Source organism: Artemia sp. Qi Xiang Cuo, chromosome 16, assembly GCF_049724085.1.
Source record: "Artemia sp. Qi Xiang Cuo chromosome 16, ASM4972408v1, whole genome shotgun sequence".
NCBI classification, from domain to species: domain Eukaryota; kingdom Metazoa; phylum Arthropoda; class Branchiopoda; order Anostraca; family Artemiidae; genus Artemia; species Artemia sp. Qi Xiang Cuo.
In genome coordinates, this window is record NC_142809.1 from 52195193 (window position 1) to 52215028 (window position 19836).

Below are 19836 nucleotides of genomic sequence, written 5' to 3' on the forward strand. Positions count from 1 at the left end.
CGCTCAAACACAATGGTCGTTGAATTGGAATGAGAAGTATTTTTGAAGAACTTTAAGGTTTTAGCGTAAGGAGTGAGGGATTTATTTTGTTTTAATGCTGCTCCTTACTTTTAGTCGATAAAAACTTGTTTCTTTTTATTTAACTAAATAATAGATTTACACATTAAGCATAAGAAAAAAAAATTAAACTGTGGTTACAAGCAACATCTTTTGTTATTTTTCAGGTTTCATGAGAGTTTATGGCGTCTTAAGAATCACCGACAGCATGCTGTTACAAGAGAAATATTGATGGCAACATTGCAGAACCTCCAGAGCATCTTCATAAGAGCAACTGAATCACCTGACAGCAGAAGGGCAATGTATTTAACTATGGTTACATCAAATAGCATAAGTAGAGAAAAGGGGAGGGGTTCGTTATGTGTAGCTTAATATGTTATAACCCTTGAGGAGGGGTTTCAGCTAGAGATACTGAAATATCTTCCCCAGTCACGGCAGGCTCTCCCTGCATTCTATGAAGTAAATGCTCATTTCCCCAAAAAAATTCAAAGAGAGGGGGAATTGCGTATTTTGAGGCTACCATTTCCAGTCTTTTCCAGATGAGAAAAATGATACTTTTGGTGCCTTTGCCTCTTAATGCCAATTATAATTGAACCAATAGCAATTCGGAATGAATGGAAGGAGCCACGTCTCCCTCTTCTTTTGAACCAATAGCAATTCGGAAAGACTGGAAGGGGCCACGTCTCCCTCTTCTTTTGAACCAATATAATTCAGATTAGTACCAGTATTAATACCCTAAGTGTCGGTGGTTTAAGCCAGTAGCAAGTATCGCTTAATACGTTTAATATGCTTAATATGTTTTCTTTTGTATGACAAGACATGTTTAATCCTTATGGTCTTAATACCACAAATGCCAGGGGTTTAAGTCAGTAGCAACTATCGCTTAATATGTTTAATATGCTTAATATGTTTTTTTTGTAAGACAAGGCATGTTTAATCCTTATGGCCTTAATACCACAAATGCCAGTGGTTTAAGCCAGTAGCAAGTATCGCTTAATATGGAAGCTTCTTCATCAAAATCAAAGTTTCCTTGTTTGATACTTTGCTGTATTTACTAAGCTACGGAGCTTTTGAGGATTCATGGTTCAGCCAATTCAGGAAATTAATTTAATGCAGACTTAGTGGCTTAGACTAGGAATAAACGAGGGATGAGGGTGATGCAAAGTAGCGGGAAAGTAGGTAAAGTAGATACAAGTGGTAAAGTAAAAATAGGTGTAGGTATCCCCCTCTCCAAGAGAGGAGGAATTGTGTATTTTGAGGCAACCATTTCCAGTCTTTTCCAGAGGAGAAAAATGATACTTTTGGTGCCTTTGCCTCTTAATGCCAATTTTAATTGAATGTAACATAATATATGGGTTTACAACTGGTTTCTTTGTCACACTTACTATGTTTTAAATACTTTGCCAAACTTCTGTTCTTTTTTTTAATTAGTTGCTGGGCCATTTGATTTATTTCATGAAAATGGAAAGATAATTGCGAAAGTCAAATAAAAATAACAACAGATTAGTTTTTGGCATCTTTTTGGGTTGTAAAATATAAGTGCTGGGAGTCAGTAACGCCTCATAGTAATTAAAACGCGCATTGGTATGCTGGTGAAACACGCCCAACTATATTTCTTTTGGCACAACATTTAAAACTCAGACATGTGATTGAATATGTCGGAATGAAAAACGTTGAATTGCGAAAGAATATATATTTTAATAATTATCATGGAACAATTAAGAATCTTAGCATGTCTATATTTAAAAAGGTGTCTACTACCATACAACACCCCTAATGATGGCAGAAACCCTTTCAAATATAGTTTCGGCTACACCGCTGTGCACTAACAAAGACGTCATAGTATTAATGGAAATGTATGCAGAATAACACCCATTAAAAGTTTATAGGGTAGGGGCTGATTGCGATAATAATATTAACTACCATAGCAATAAACGTAAAATAGGAATATAACGATACTAATACTAATGGCATTGAACGTTTGGGCGACTAATTGTCTATCTTAAAACGTACTCGTCTTTTGACAAGATAGTCGTCTGATTATTGTTCAAATTGAAGCTGCTGAAATCGTCATTGAATCGTCCTTAGAGTGGAAAAAAATTGTGACTGGTGATAATACTAATGGTAACCTAAATGGTTCACTAATTGGTAACACTAATGGATTTCATGATGGTAATCTAAATTAACAAGAAGCTTTTAATTAACAAAAGATGGTACAGAATTTTAATAGAGATAGGGTGTTCAAAGTGGAATTTAATTTAATTTTATGGTTCTCATACACCCCTGGTCGAGGCCCTGGCATCAGAGGTTTACTGCCTCCACTTCTGTCCAAAAACAACATATTATTGGGGGAAGGGCAGCGATGCATTTGGCCCATTTACCCTTGCCAGACAATTTAAAAGCTATCAGATCCCCCCCCCCCTCCCCACTGTGCTCTTAGCTTGATATTTAATACTTGAAAAATTCTCTAATTTATTTCTATTTCTAATGTCCAGTGTTGATCATTCCTAGATGGATGTCCATCTATCAGATATTCCCTTATTTCTAAGTTTGGAGCGTAAGTATCATTTTAAGCCTGCCATACTTTTTGTATTGGTTTGTCTTGGTCGGTGGACAACAGTAACAAGTTTCGTTTTAAGAGGATTCGATACCTTAAACATCAATTTGTGAGTCTCAACGTCGGCCGAGTATCTCAAGGGCATTCTCAAGGGCATTTGAAAATTTTCCCAGGGGAGTACTTATCATTGAAATCTATTAAGCAATAGTATGATAGATGAGATAAAATAATATTTATTCATCATGGAATGCACTTACAATATTACACTATACCAGAGTCCTTCAAAGAAGGGGTCAACCTGGACAGCTGCCGTGGCTAGGGGCTTGCCAACTTTGATCAAATTTTTCATTTTGATTCTGCTTTTTTCCTTATATTTGAGTCGGGAGGGGAGCGCTGTAATAATTTTTTTTTTCACGGGCATCACTAACCCCAGGAATAGTTCTGCATTATGCTGTTCACCCAAAAGCTCTTTGGCCTGTAAAAAAGGAGCAAGACACAGCAGTGACTTGTGACGAGTCACTAACTCAGAGAAATAAATCATTTAATTACTCACAGAGAGAAGAGCTAAAACGGAAATAAGGTACATCGTTAGTAACACTGAAATAGAGCACAGTCCTATTTTTCTTGTTCATCTTAGTATCGAAAAAATACCCGGTTACAGATCCGGAATTGTTATTGGTTCAAAAGTAGAGGGAGACGTGGCTCCTTCTATTCGTTTTGTATTCACTAATAAGTAGACTAATAAGGGACTAATAAGTCCTTCACTTATAAGTAGACTAATAAAGGACTAATAAGTCCTTCACTAATAAGTAGACTAATAAAGGACTAATAAGTCCTTCACTAATAAGTAGACTAATAAAGGACTAATAAGTCCTTCACTAATAAGTAGACTAATAAAGGAACAAAAGGCATGGTCTTTTCTAATCGTCTTATAAAGAAATTAAATAAAAAAAACAAGTTTTTTAAACTGAAAGTAAGGAGCGACATTAAAACTCAAAACGAACAGAAATTATTCCGTATATGAAAGGGGCTGTCCCCTCCTCAACGCCTCGCTCTTTATTCCGTATATGAAAGGGGCTTTCCCCTCCACAACGCCTCTCTCTTTACGATAAATTTTTTTATTTTTTTAAAAAAAAAATTGTGAGACAGAGTCAAACTTTAGCGTAAAGAGCGAGGCGTTGAGGAGGGGAAAGCCCCTTTCATATACGGAATAAAGAGCGAGGCGTTGAGGAGGGGACAGCCCTTTCATATACGGAATAATTTCTGTTCGTTTTGAGTTTTAATGTCGCTCCTTACTTTCAGTTTAAAAAACTTGTTTTTTTTATTTAATTTCTGATCGTTTTTTAGTTAATGCAGCTTTTATTTGCATAAAAATTTTACTTTTCTTTTGCTAAATGGATGTCTTTACAAATTAACTTACGTAACTAACTTCTATATTCGTATATTTTTCTTCTGGCAAAAAATACAAAGTTGCAGATTTTTGCAGATATGAGCTTGAAACTTATGCAATAGGGTTTTCTGATACGCTGAATCTGACGGTGTGATTTTCATTAAAATTGATTCACTTGTAGGGGATGTTTCCCCCCTCTTTAAAAAAACGTGTAAATTTTCTCAGGCTCGTAGCCTTTGATGAGCAATACTAAACTTAATAAAATTTATATATTTAGGATCAGCATTATAAACACATTCTTTTGATACATTTATTGACATCAAAATTTCGTTTTTAAAAGTTTCGATTACTATTGAGCCGTATCGCTTGTTTTTTTATTGTTTTTTTTATTACGTATATGTTATTACTTATATGAAGGGGTTCACCCCTTAGTCAATACTACGCTCTTTACGTTAAAAGTTAAAAAAAAATTTTTATTAACAAACCCCAGAAACACAAAGGCCGGTTAATTATAATTGATATCTATTTTGAAATAAATAAAAAAAAAACTGTAGCGTAAAGAGCGAGGTATTGACTTGGAGGACAACCCCCTCAAATACGTTATAATTTCTGTTCGTTTTAAGTTCTAATATTCCTTCTTACATTTCAGTTGAAAAAACTTGTTTTTTTTATTTAACTTCTGATCGTTTCTTAAATAATGCTTGGAAATCCGGCACCCCCTTCATAGAAATGTCACTTACACCAAAGAAACATCCTCCACGGAAATATTCTCCAGAGTAGCCCCCTCCTCTAGCCCCCCCTCCCTAAAAAGTCCTTCCTAAAACGGGTGGGAGACTTCCCAAGACCCAATAAATCCTGCTGGCAATTCCGGCGCCCCCGTCATGGCGATTTCCCTTCCCCCATGAAACCGTCCTTCATGGAAAGATCCTTCCATATAGCCCCCCACCCTCTCCTTTCCCCACCTACCAGAAAAAATCTCCTCTGAAAAAGTCTGTATACTTCCCAATAACCAATACTATATGTTAACACTGAGTAAAGTTCATAACTTTCAGTCCTCCCTCTGGGAGCTTCGAGGGATTAAGCAATCCTAAAAGACATATTTATCATATTTTCAACCATGCTGAACAAAATGGCAATCTCAAAATTTTGATCGGGTGACATTGAGGAAAAAATGAGCGTGGGAGGGGGTCTAGGTGCCCTCCATTTTTTTTGGTCACTTAAAAAGGGAAATATAACTTTTAATTTTCGTTCCAATGAGCCCTCCTACGATATTCTAGGACCACTGGTTTGATACGATCACCCCTGGGAAAAAAAAAAAAACAAACAAACAAACAAATAAACACGCATCTGTGATCTTTATTCTGGCAAAAAATGTAAAATTCCACATTTTTGCAGATAGGATCTTGAAACCTCTACAGCAGGGTTCTCTCATACGCTGAATCTGATGGTGCGATTTTGATTTTCATTAAGGTTCTATAACTTTTAGGGGGTCTTTCCCCCCTTTTTCGAAAATCGGCCAAATTTTCTCAGGCACGTAACTTTTGATGGGTAGCACTAAACTTGATGAAATTTATATATTTGAATTCAACGTTGAAATCAGATTCTTTTGATATACCTATTGATATAAAAAACCGGTTTTCTAGAGTTTCGGTTACTATTGAGCCGGGTCGTTCCTTACTTAAAGTTCGTTACACGAACTGTTTGATTAAGACAAGTCATATTTAATCCTTATGGCCTTAATACCACAAATGCCAGTGGTTTACGCATGTAGCAAGTATCGCTTAATATGTTTAATATGCTTAATGTTTTTTTATATGATAAGGCATATGTTTAATATGCTTAATATGTTGTTTTTTTGTATGACAAGGCATGTCTAATCCTTATGGCCTTAATGCCACAAATGCCAGTGGCTTAAACCAGTAGTAAGTATCGCTTAATATGTTTAATATGCTTAATATGTTCTTTTTTTGTATGACAAGGCATGTTTAATCCTTATGGCCTTGATACCACAAATGCCAGTGGTTTAAGCCAGTAGCAAGTATCGCTTAATATCAGGAAAATCAGGCAAAATCAGGGTCTCCTTGCTGAATAGTTTGCTGTTTCTACTAGGCTACGGAGGTTTTGAGGATTCATGTTTCAGCTATAGGTTTAAAATTAATGTAATGCAGACTTAGTGGCTTAGACTAGGAATAAGCGAGGGATAAGGGTGATGCAAAGTAGCGAGAAAATAGGTAAAGTGGATAGCATCACTTACCTAGATAATGTTACTTTTAAAGATGTTTCTAGAGACGTTTTGAGTGTTGACTAGTAACACTCTAGCAAAGAGTGTATTTTCACAGTCGAAAGAAGTTTGAAAAATAGGAAGATAATTCTGTAAACTAAGATTTGGATAGTGGACGCTACGGTGATGACAGCGGTCAAATATGGTTCTGAAGCGTGAATCTTTCGGAAGGTTGAATAAGACGATGTTAAATGTTTTCTAGAGGAATTTTCTTAGAGGAAGTCTTAGGTACATGTTTAACTTACCTTTTATCACACTGTGATCTGTGCAAAAAGGTGGTGCGATCCTACTTTCTAGGGTAAAAAGAAAATAAATGTTAAGATGGCTAGTCCTCCTTTGACGTGAAAATATGTTAGTTTGTGAGTGATTGGGCTTTTTGGCCATCTATATAGGATTCATACAAAAAGCGGGTTTTCCCCGCGGAGATAATATGCCCCCCCCCCCTGCAAGAAAAGTGAAGGTCACAGGGAAGAATTTAACGGTTACTGGAACTTCATGGGAGGGAGTGAGGGTGAAGCTTTAAGTGGACTGGGGTAGAAGAGGAGCGTGCGTAATTGTGTTGGCGGTAGGTGGCCTGGTCCTGCAGTGCATTGTTAGCAGTAGTAGTAGTAGTAGTAGTAGCAGCAAGAGTAAACCTGAATTTCACCTTTAAAGGCAGGATTGTTAAGTGACTGTCCAGGTTTCTAAGTAAATTTATGGAAATTAGTAAGGCAAAAAGTTCCGCTTTCATGCTTCATTTCTCTGGAAAATGTCTTCAAAAAAATTCAAAGAATGTGCATTTTTTGCACAGAAAATCATACTTACCTCGTTCGTGTGGCAATATATTTCATTATATAGTCTAACTGTTTGTTGGTGTCCGCAGGGGAGGGTAAGATCAAAGACTTACCCTCACTCTTGAAAACCTGAAAGAGCTAGATTGTATGTTATATATTCCTATTATAGCCTACTATAGTGTAATAATAGGCTGTTTTTCATGTAACTTTTTTCTCACAATCCTGTTTAGACTTTAAGATTAGAATCTGCTTTTATTTATTTTTTTATTAAAGAAATATAATTAGAGTGAGAGAGAGGAAACGCAATGAATCTTGACAGAACATATCTTGAAACGATAAGAAGCAGCCAGGCCTTCCTTTCTTTTCAACCAATAGCCATTCCAGACCTGAAACCGGGTATTTTTTCTGTACTAAGATTAATAAGAGAACTAGAACTGTGCTATATTTCCGTGTTATATTATGTTCTATTTCTGCTATATGCCTTATTTTCTTATAATTCAGATAAAATAATTCCCTCTTCTTTTGAACCAATAGCTAAAATAATTTAAATAACAATATTTGGAGTACAATAACAACCTAGGTCACCTAAAAAGAACTTTCTTGCTCGTGACATAAAAGCAGGAATGCTATGAGTATTTAAGTGATAATTAGGTAGTATATTCCAATGGTGAATGCCACTTTTGTGATTCACGAAAGATAGGTGAATTGTGCTCCTAAATGTATGAGCTATATTATTCGCATTTTCTGTAATATGATCATGAGGATCTCTTTTTGAATTAGTTGATTCAAATATGTAAATGAGAAAACTACTACCTCGTATTTTTGAATTAGGAATATCCATTGTTTTTTTTTTAGCTTTATCTATTTTTTTATAATGCTTTATTCTGGTACAAGGGCATTCGTGAAATTTTTAGAGGGAGGAGGTGTCTAAAAATTTTGTCTAAGGGGGGAGGGAATAAGCTTGAAAAACCAACGTTTTTGCTATGATACCACCATATTTGTAAATGTCTTCAAAATAATCTTTTTGGTATATTTTTCGTCTTCCAGGGAGGGAGGGAGGTGTGTTAAAAGTAAATTATAAGTTAGAATTTTCAAAAGCAGATGTCAACTGGTTCAAATATTTATAAGAGGAAATTTTTGCACATAAACTTGTCTCTTGCAAAAGAATTTGCAAGAACTTGCATTAAAGCATAAAATTGGGTAATAAATCTACGATTAGATTTCTCAGGATCATTAAAATTAAATTTCATATATCACATTAAATATAAAACTTTCTCAAAGGCTTAAGCTCAATTACCTGGATATTTTTTCCCAAAAGCTCAGTCTTGAATCAGACAGTGATGAGACGACACCTTTGATAGCTGAGCAGAGATTATTAATGACATAAACAGACTTAACTGAATAGCTAATTCCTACCAAATTCCTAAGGGAATATTTTATAACCAATATTTATTTTAAGCCTGGGATGATTCTGTGTGATTAATTCAGTGACCATAACCTAATAGGTGAATAGTTTAAATCATTTATTCTTTGGATCAATAGTACTATATTTTATAACAAGTACTAATTGCATGTCTGCAGTTGCCGTTAAATAAGTGTGAGTAAAAACAAAAGCAGAAGAGGAGCAGTTGCGCAAGCGCCAGTGTACCTGCCAAGAGTTGTCTCCCTTAAATGGCAGGGAATATGTGAGCAGGAACTGACGCTTCTCTTTTAATTATTCACAAATATTTTTCTGCTGAAACAAGTAGCGTGAGATAAGAAGCGACCGGTATGCGATATTAAGAAGCGAAAGGTACTACAATTTAGAAATAAACGTGATATAACGAACGTAATCGTACGTATGAATATCCACTAAGGATCCGGATTTGTACATACTGAAAAAATTTTAAATTTGAATTATTTACCCAACTTTTTTATCCTGCTAACTTAATTTTTAAATTTGAATTTTTACCCAACGTTTTCTTATCCTGCTGACTGAAATTCTGACCCTCTCCACTTCTTAAGGTTGACCCTGGCTCATTGAAAGACCAAGACAGTCCCCCTTTTGGATCCGTAAACTGTCGCTAGCACATAGTCGATTCATCCCATTAAAATTTTTACGTATCTGGCCCGAACATAGAAATATGGTGAGGAGAGTAGTAAAATCATCTGGGCCTCCTAACTTCTGTCCTGTATGCAAGAAAAATTTGACCATGAAACCTATGTAATGCTGTGACTGCGAGTGTGAAAAATACGTCCACGCAGCATGTTGTGACATGCCAATAAAGGACAGACTGACTTATTGAAAAGAAAAATCAAGTGGTTTTGTCAGCCGTGCCGTGTCAAGACCGAAAGCTAGACCCCAAGGGGCGAAGGCGAGTGAAGTTAACCGACTGGGCTTTTCAAGGTAAACTGTAAACATGCCTAACCTTGTCACCTAATGGCACATAATCAGAGAAAGACAACTCCGTAGGTGGCACCTACTTAAATTTGTTTTTCGTCGGAGCGCTATCTAGCAGCATTATCGATGCATTTGACTTGCCAATCAGCTCCTCCAGATGCCGTTCGACAATTGGCGCTAGAATTAACACGACTCTCTCTACTATTTCCGTGGGCCGGTCTTCCGAGACCTCAACAGTCAGTGCCGATTCGTCCACAAGTTCTTCTTGGCTGGAAAATGTACTAGAACCTTCAACTAGTCTAGGAAGCCACTCTTTAACATGGGACGTGGAAGGAACGACACTCTTTGACCCCTACAAGAAACAGGATTAGATCCCAGCGGAAGAAATACTGCCGCTGATTTGCCAAGACCACCTAACAAGTAGAGGCTGCCTCATTGCTCCGGGAAGTTGTGGAGGGATCCATCCTGAAAAGTACAAATAATTCGTGGCAGGCGCTTGCAGCAGGGTATTACGCTGCGTTTACGATCATGCAGACATCCAACCTAACCCAAATAAAAAAACTGACCAGCATAAAACAAAACATCAAAAAACTGGAGACGAGTCCTTGACCACCACCCGCTGGAGACGACAGAATCAACCAACCGGAGGTCGCGAGTTTTCAACAGAACTGGCTCAGATACCACTAGTAAGAACCACCACCAGGGTTTTCTCCAACAAAAGGGTTGGAGAAACACAACAACAATTCCGCACCAACCCGATCGAAAACAAAATCACAACCGAATGCACATCTACTGGATCTCATCTCGTTTAACTTACCAGCAAAGGGATCCCCCGGCCACAGCTTCCCAAACAGTCACCAATCGACGGGAAGACCTTATCTGAAACCATCCAGCAGTCTAGTACAGGAAACACTTGTTTAAATACTGAAAAAGCAACAAAAACTAATTCAAAATGCATTACTAACCCTCCCACCTCAATAGGTACTCACAATCTAAGACTGAAGACTCCTAATTCTTCTTTCTGCAACCTGGAAAGAGGAAAAAAAACAGGTTTTGATACAAAGCCAATCCAATCTTTTCCAACAAATGTTCCTGTTTTCCAATAAATGCCCTGTCAAATGTTCGATCTCTCAACAACAAGACAGAGGATATGCAAATTTTCCTAAGGAAACATGACATTGACATCAAGTGCATGACAGAAACATGGATCCCGTCTCCTAACTTAGCCATGATTGAGGGGTATTCCTGTTGTATTTCCCCACGCTGCAGTGCATCGGGAGAGCCAATAATGCACGATGGCAGTGTCGGTTTCAACTGGAAAGAAAACGTACCTCATATGATTCTGGATGTCGCAGTACCAAAGGACCATGACATAGTGGCTGTGGGCACGGCCAAAAGGCCTACCTCGTCAAGTGTCGTCATTGATATACGCCACGGTATATTTTCCACCAAGAGGGCCATATCACCGTCAACTAGTGGAATGCTTCCAACAAAGTTAAGACTTCATCAGAACGAAATAGCCATGTGCTGGAATCTTTCTTTGTGGGGACTTCAATGACCTGCAGCAGAGCTGGATCAAAAGAAGTACAGCCCTTCATCAAATAGTTAAAGTGAAAACACGGGGAGAAAAAACCCTTGACTTGATCTTCACTACACTTGGTGATTTCTTCTTAGATCCTTCGGCGGAAGCACCACTCTCAACCAGTAACCATGCAGCAGTTATATGACGTCAAAGTCAACAATGAATCCTAGTCAACCTATCCAATTCACCTACCGTCCACTTACAGAAGAAGGTATAATTGGCTACACTCAACTGAGTATGCTGGTTCCGCCTTTTTGAAAACAAAAACGCAAAGAGCATGACCGAACTGCTCTATGGACAAACGATTCGAGATTCCTAACGACTCTTCCCTGAAAAGCGAGTTACAATTAGGGCACAGAATAAACCATTGGTTACTCCGACAATGAAAGCAGCAATGGCAGAGCGAGACATGCTTTATGAGACAAAGCCACACTCTGACGAATATAAACGGAAGAGAAATATAGTGGTCCGACTACTAAATCAAGCTAGGCGTCTGTATGGACACCAAATTTTTGCAAAGTTGTCAGCCAGTGACCCAAGAAAATACCACACAACTGTACGGAAACCGATGGGACAAATCCACCCTGAGGGACCAGCAAGGAGAGAATACAACGGCAGAAGCAATTAATGCTCACATTTCAAATATTTGTTGCCTCCCCACAAGACATTGCCACAGAACGGTAAATTGAAACCATCCTTATCATTACAGTTTCTTAGGTCCAAGAAAAACTCGAAAACCAAGACATTAGGAAAGCCTCACACCCTGGTGAAATTCCTTCACCATGTCTAACCTTACTGGCTACACTATTGGCTGTGATGTATAACCACTGCCTAGTGGGAGGTATTTTACCAGATAGGTTCAGGAAGGGATTTATCGCACCAATGCCAAAGACAAAATCACCAAACTGACCATCCAATCTCAGGCCAATTTCAAAGACACCCATAATTTAAAAAGCCTTCAGAGATTTTATTTTACAACGGCTACTAGCAAAAGTAGAAAACAAAATCGATCCTATGCAGTTCAGTTTTCGTAGAGGACACAGCACAACACATTGTCTGGTCAGATTATGGTTTACTAGAACAGCTAGAAAATCCTGAGGCCTTTGCTGAAATCATCATTTCTGATTTCGTGAAAGTTTTCGATCTGCTTGATCATGAGACTGTAATCAACGAAGCCGGTGCCCTGGAAGTCTTGCAGTTGCTCTTATGTACCATCAAAAGTTTCATTTTTGGTCGTCAGCAGTGCGTAGAACTCGAAAACGGGGAAACATCCAACTTCCAGGACATCACGTGACGAGCGGCCCAAGGAAGCAAGTTAGGTCCCATCTTATTTGTGATAGTCATCAACCGACTGACGAGGCAACACAAACAGAGGTATACATTAACAGATGATCTTTCGCTAAGCCTGCTGCACTTCCTATCACAAACACCCAGTCAACTCAGACCCCTAGCTGCAGAGCTTGAACATCAAGCTGATCAAGTGAAGCTCCAGCTAAGCCTCGAGAAAAGCTGTGTAGTGCGAGGCAACTTTCTGAAGAAGAAGAGCTTAGACGAATCCGCACCTCTCCAAACAAAGAAATCAGTAAAAATAGTTGGCATCAAATTAAGTGACGATCTCTCGTTTGGAGATCACATCAGCCAGATCACAGTAATAGCAGCTGGTTTTCTAAAATCCTTCACAAATCTCAGAAGGTTTGGAATGACCGAGCAACTCCTTATTTCGGGATATAAAACTTTGTCATGCCCGTAATAATGAATGACTGTCCTTATTGGCACCCGTCGCTTACAGAGAAACACAGAAACCAATTGGAAACAATTTAGAAGAGAGCCTCAAAATAATTCTGGGGTTAAATTACAAAAACTATAAACAAAGCTTGAGCAAACTCAGGGTCCCAACACTGCAGGAAAGGAGGCATGAAATGCTGATGAAGTTTCTGAAGCCCTCAACACACCGAGATGTCCTGCCTCTGTTTACTTCAGAGACCCACGCACACAAAACAAGGCTGGATACTCTGAAAGAGGGAATAAAACTGTTAGAATGCCCGCCTACACACTTGAAGACAAGATTTTTAAACTCCTTTGGGTCCTACTACGTCAGGTGTTACAACAAAAGTGTCCGGAAGTCGAGGTGATGGCTCATCATTTGTGTTTTTTGGTATTATGTCTCTTTGTGCTTTTCTTTTTTCGTACTTTTTTTTGACGATACTCATGTTATTGCAGTGTGATAAAGGGAACAAATAAAGATTATTATTGTTATAAAAGTTGTTCTTTGGCATACTGTATCAAATTCACTTAAAGGGGCCATAATTGTGCAGGATAGTTACTTTCGGCTATTTAGGATTGCCAATATACTAGCAGAATAGAAAATAGTCATACTGAGTCCTCTCCCAAAAAATAGTTAGGTTTCTGTATGATTTTACCAATTCCTAAATTTTTCATATTTTTTTTGTCTGTTTTCCCCCTTCAAATGTTGTCCCTTCCCTTGTCTGTAAATATATTAATGTTAAAAAAATGCGCTGCTACCCTTTAATTTTTTTTGTTCTAGATTGAGAGACATAAGCTTGGATGTCGCCATTCCATCAGAGGAACTAGCAACAACACCCTTAGCCCGTGGTGTTGAGTTATGCTTCTGCCCTTCCGAGTATAACGATACTTCATGTCAGGTAATGCGCCGAAATGGCAAAAATATGTTTTAAGGTTCGGGGAGGGGGGCAAATCAGATTTTATTTTTGAGTGCACCAGTCACAAATGGAGGGCCAAGATTATGATTCTGGACGCCCCATTGCCTGAAGCCTCATCATGCAGACATCCAACCTACCCCAAATCCAAAAACTAACCAGCCTAAAACAAAACATCAAAAAAGTGGAGACGAGTCCTTGACCACCACCCACCGGAGACGACAGAATCAACAAATGGAGGTTGCGAGCTTTCAACAGAACGGGCTCAGATACCAACTAGCAGGAACCGCCACCAGGGTTTTCTCCAACAGCAAAAGGGTTGGAGAAACACAAGAAGAAACCCGCACCAACCCGACCGGTAACAAAATCACAACCGAATGCACATCTACTGGATCTCATCTTGTTTAACTTACCAGCAAAGGAATCCGCCGGCCACATCTTCCCAAACAGTCACCAATCGACGGGGAGACATTATCTGAAACCAACCAGCAGTCTAGTACAGGAAACACTTGTTTAAATACTGAAAAAGCAACAAAAACTAATTCAAAATGTATCACTAACCCTCCCACCTCAACAGGTGCTCACGATCTAAGACTGTAGACTCCTGATTCTTCTTCCTGCAACCTGGAAAGAGGAAAAAACAACAGGTTTTGATACAAAGCCAATCCAATCTTTCTGTTTTCCAGCAACTGCCCTGTCAAATGTTTGATCTCTCAACAACAAGACAGAGGATATGGAAATTTTCCTAAGGAAACATGACATTGACATTATGTGAATGACAGAAACATGGATCCCGTCTCCTAGCTGAGCCATTATTGACGGGTATTCCTGTTATATTTCCCCACGCTGCAGTGCATCGGGAGAGCCCATAACGCACGATGGCAGTGTCGGTTTCTACTGAAAAAAAAACGTACCTCATATGATTCTGGATATCGCAGTATCAAAGGACCATGACATCGTTGCTGTGGGCAGGATGCCATATTTTCCCCTTAAAGCTTAGATTAAATATAGCGGACGAAAGAAATTGATGCCCCGACACATTGATGCATTTCTTAGTGGTACTTTGGAGGTTTGAATTTGGGTACTTTTGAGTGGAACCATCCTAATAGGAGCAATGTTAGACCCCCTAGTCCCCATTCCTAGGTAAGACCCAGAGTAGTAAGATCAGGGACGTATACAGGGGGAGGGGGACTTAACTAATTCCTGAATTTTCCTTCTGGGCATTTCTTATTCAAATTTTCATTGAAACTTCATTTGAAGTTTCATTTCAAGTTTCATTTTACTTTCGTTTGTCTTTTGTAATTATGAGATTGTCAATGTTTCAATTTTTAGGGGTGAAAACTTTACTAACTTTACTTTATTTTATTCTTAACTTTACTTTATTCTTAATTTAGTTTATTCTTAACTTTACTTTATTCTTTATTCTTTATTCTTATTATTATTAACTTTACTTTATTCTTAAACTTTACTAACTAGTTTTAGTTATTTATTTTCAGGGTTCAACGTGGTAACACTGACGAAAATCTGATAGTGGTCTTAAAACTCCATAATTTTGAAATAGCCAAATGTTAAAAAATTGTATTTTTCAGGTGTGAATAGACCTAAGATGGGTCCAGAGGACAAAATATGTGTTTATTTTGGTGTTCTTGGTACTTTAAGTTTTTACTCTCCCATCTAAAGTTATTAGCATAGGAATATTTGCATAATTTTAATTCAAGAAGCAAAAGCCCCACAAAGGGGAGGAATAATCTCGATGGAAATTATGCAATCAAGTTCAGAATTTACAATTACGTTTCGCCAGAGGTTTCTAGTTTCTATACACGAAGCCACGAAAGATTGCGTTTGCGACAAAAAGGTGGTTACAGATTGTAAATTGTTTGTTAGTTTGTTATTGCTGTTGTTCCCAGGAGGCTGTTTTGATCTAGTGGTAATAAAATATTGGGAGATGGCTCATTCGAACGAAATTCGAAGCTCTAGTGCCCTTTTTAAATAGCCAGAAGAGATCATGCCACAGAAAAGTGACGATTTCCCCAATTTTTTGTCTCTACACACATGTAGGCTACATTCAGTTCTGCAAAATGAGCAGAACGCATATATAGTCTTACTAACAGCTACGCAGCGTTGCGGAGATGTATACCAACTTTTGGAGGGGAGGGGATCATTAAATCCTTTTCCCAGGGGTGAATTTATCGACACAGTGGTCGTTATATATTGGGAGAGGTTTTTTTTTTTAACACAAGTTCTCGTGCCCTTTTAAATAACCAAAATATATCATGTCACAGTAAAGCACCAATTTCCTCCATTGCGTGCTACGAAGTGACAATTTTGACCGACTAGGGCCCAATTATTATTCAGAAGAAATTCTGAGACAGCTTATCAGCCTGAATTGGTCTGAGAATTCCCACGGAACATCTTAATTTCAGAGGCTAGGTGAGCCGGAGTAACACATGGTCCTGCTGCTAGCACAAGTAAGTAACCAATTGGTCTAGGATTATCCAAGAGTATCAAGTACATCGCGTCCCATTTTAAGAGACCTCATGGCCACGCGGTGGGGAATTCGTCCCTAAGCATCTAAACTGTCTATACAAAATGAGTACACAGTCTATACAGTCTATACATGAGTCTATACATAGTCTATACATAGAATATATATAATCTATACATAGTCTATATTGTCTATAAATTACATAGTCTATACAGTCTACACTTGAGTCTCTACAGTCTATGCATTAGTCTATACATAGTCTAATAGTCAATACATAACCCCTATATAGTCTATACATGAGTTTATATAGTCTATACATGAGTCTATATACAATCTTTACATTAGTCTATACGGTCTATACATGAGTCTATACAGTCTATACATAAAACGCATATGTAGTAATATTAAAAGTTCGGGCAAAATCAAGTAGTTGCGGGCATCAAGCCATGGCTAATTGTAGAAAAAGCTATAAGACTGATAGTCTGAGTGAGTGAGAGGCAAATCTGGCCTAAACCCTTTTTAGGATTGTATAAAAATGATGTCATTTCACTTGTCAATAGATAAGTCTATCTATCATCCATACATCATTCCTAGGGCAGAGCTAAGGTAGATTGCCATAGAACTAAGGGATTAAGGACTGATTTGATTTCTTTCTATCGCAGCAGGACAAGGGTCTGTTTTGGGGTTTTTAATAAGGATAATGATTTCTGGGGAAATTAATATATTACATTGAACAGATTTTATTCACTATTGCGTAGTTATACAACAGTTCTGGCGTGGGATGGGGGTTAGTTATTCTTTTAGATAAGTCAAGCGGATCTTTTCTTATGCCTTAAAAAAGGGCATTTTAACCGCAAAGTTTTCCCAACTTTTTGTGGAAAGTCCTTCAGATCAAAAGACCTTTAACTGCTATTTTTAACCAGTGTTTTGTAGATGGTATTTTTCCAGTGTGTTTTAAACGAGCTATTATATCTCCTATACCGAAAACTAAGACCCCGAAAGTTCCCTCTGACTTAAGAGCAATATAAAAAACCTCCATTTTTTCTAAATTCTTTGAAAGTTTTATTTACCATTTCCCTTTTGACGATATTCATGATAAAATCAACCCAAATCAATTATGCCTTAGGCCGAATAATAGCACGACGCATTGCTTAATTTATATAGTTGACACTATTTTCAAACATCTTGGGTTGAATAGTTCCTACGTTGAGGCTGTTTTTGCTGATATTAGCAAAGCCTTCGACAATTTGGATCAAGCCATCAGACAGTTATAGGTAATGCAAGGGCTTTAGGTGCAAGAGATTTTGTTTTAAGTATGGTAGCTAGTTTTTGTCAGGCCCTGAGCATTGTAAAGTCCTCCCTAATGGGTATTCACCAGGTTTTTCCTTGATTTCCTATGGAGCACCTCAAGAAACTAAGTTAGGCCTTTTAGCATTTCTAATTGTTTTTAAAAAGATTTTACCAAACTACGCCAAATCATTTAAATTTGCGGGTGATTTGACATTACTGAACCTTTGTCAAACATCTAATACTTTGAATGTTACACTCGATTCACTCATTAACAATTTATAGACTGATCTCGACAATGTTAAACTCAACTTAAGCATACCCAAAAGCAGTTTCATGCTATTTTCTTTTTTTAAAAAATACCCCCTATCAATAATTACCTTTGCGTACCAAATTTAAATACGGTTAAACTGCTTCGTGTGCAGTTAGACAAAGACCTTACAAGGAACTCCCACATTTCCCACTTATTTAAGTCTGGTAGTTTTCTCCTTAAATCTTTCTCCCTTCTCAAACGGTTCTCCATATCAATCCAAAACCTTAAAATAATTATTGTTCTTATATAAGACCCTGTCTGGAATATGCTTGCCCTGTCTGGAACCCTGGGTTGACCCAAGACCAATGTTCTAAAATTGATAGTATTCAATACATAGCAATAAAAATTATACTGGGGACGTCCTATACTACATACGATGAAGGTTTGGCTAGACTTGAACTTGCTACAATTGAATCATGACTTCACATCCTCACTATGAATTTTGGTCACAAGTGCCCTAGTTCTGACTATCATCGACATTTTCTTCCGCCTTTTAAATAAAACCCCCCAACCCTTTCTAATACAAGACTCAATGCTCATAGAGCTCCAAATACCCAAATTGACCTGTATCCCCAAATGACGACCGTGAGGTACAAAAACTCTTTTGTCCCCTATTTTGTTTCCCATTTTAATAATTGATATAAATTTTATTTTATGTATATCCCCTAACATCTGTTTTATTATTGATTCAGTTTTTTGTTTTATGTTTATTCCCAAACATCTGTTTTGTTATTGTAATTCTGACGTGCTTATGCTAGCTTTTGTGCTATTTTAGCCAATAAATCATATTCTCTTCTATTCTAAAAGGATGAGGGGATACAATCTATTAACATCCCTCCATTTGAAAATATTTGGACTAAGTGCGCAATATGGATGCTGAGGTGGTAATCTCCCCTTACTGTAGAAACCTTTTAATTTAAAACAAAAGATGAACCTACATATGCTTACCTGGAGAAGATGAAGGGTTGGAGGAGGCCCTCCCCAGGAACGAAAAATTATTCAATAGACCTTACTCCTCTTACTCCTCCTTACTCCTCTTACTTTCTATTTCAGCCCGCACCCCCTTCGACATAATTTTTAACGGTACACATTTTCTCAGGGATGATTTTCATTTTCGAATTTGTGTTATGCAAGTTTAAGTTTTAGTGTAAATAGAAGAAATTCGTTTACTTAATAATTTTATGGTGTCGTTTACTTTTTATTTAATTATATATTTTTATTTTATATATATATTTTTTTTCAGAATCCAAGCATTGGTTTTTACCGATACTACAAGCCTGGCTACGAAACGAGCAGTATTATAATTGACTTGGTTGGCGAGGTCAGGCGCTGCGAATGTAACGGCCGTGCCGAATCATGTGATAGAGAAACCGGCTATTGCCTGGTTAGACTATTTCTTTAAAATAAAAAAAACAAGTTTTTTAACTGAAAGTAAGGAGCAACATTAAAACTTAAAACGAACAGAAATTATTCCGTATATGAAAGGGGCTGTCCCCTCCTCAACGCCTCGCTCTTTATGATAAAGTTTTTGTTTTTTTAAAAAATAAAGTTGTCTGACAGAGTCAAACTTTAGCGTAAAGAGCGAGGCGTTGAGGAGGGGACATCCTCTTTCATATGCGGAATAATTTCTGTTCGTTTTAAGTTTTAATGTCGCTCCTTACTTTCAGTTAAAAAAACTTGTTTTTTTTATTTAATTTCTGAACGTTTCAGAATTAATGCAGCTTTGATTTTGGCTCACCGTACATGAATAAGTAAAAAGAAATTTGCATATTATTATTATTGTCTTGGTTAAATGGCTTTCGCGAAATTTTGTTATGACGTAACTTACATTAACTTACGTAACGAACTTCTATATTTGTATGTTTTTATTACGTATATTAGGGAGTTTACCCCTAGTCAATACCTCCCCCAACTCCTCCCCCACCAGAAAAAAATCCCTCCTGAAACGTCTGTATACTTCCCATTAACCAATACTACATGTAAACAACGGGCAAAGTTCATAACTTGCAGCCCTTCCCCCGGGAACTGTTGGGGATTAAGTCATCCTCAAAGA

The 19836-nt window shown here is 37.6% G+C and overlaps 1 protein-coding gene across 1 annotated transcript in view; it reads left to right on the forward strand.

The window, feature by feature from the left end:
• Positions 1 to 19836, forward strand: part of wb (wing blister) — a 470816-nt gene that overhangs the window by 365453 nt on the left and 85527 nt on the right. Inside the window, exons 27-29 of the mRNA XM_089102573.1 lie at positions 225 to 359; positions 13566 to 13683; positions 19027 to 19167. Of these exons, the coding sequence (XP_088958699.1) occupies positions 225 to 359; positions 13566 to 13683; positions 19027 to 19167 (394 nt within the window). The remainder of the gene's footprint in view (positions 1 to 224; positions 360 to 13565; positions 13684 to 19026; positions 19168 to 19836) is intronic.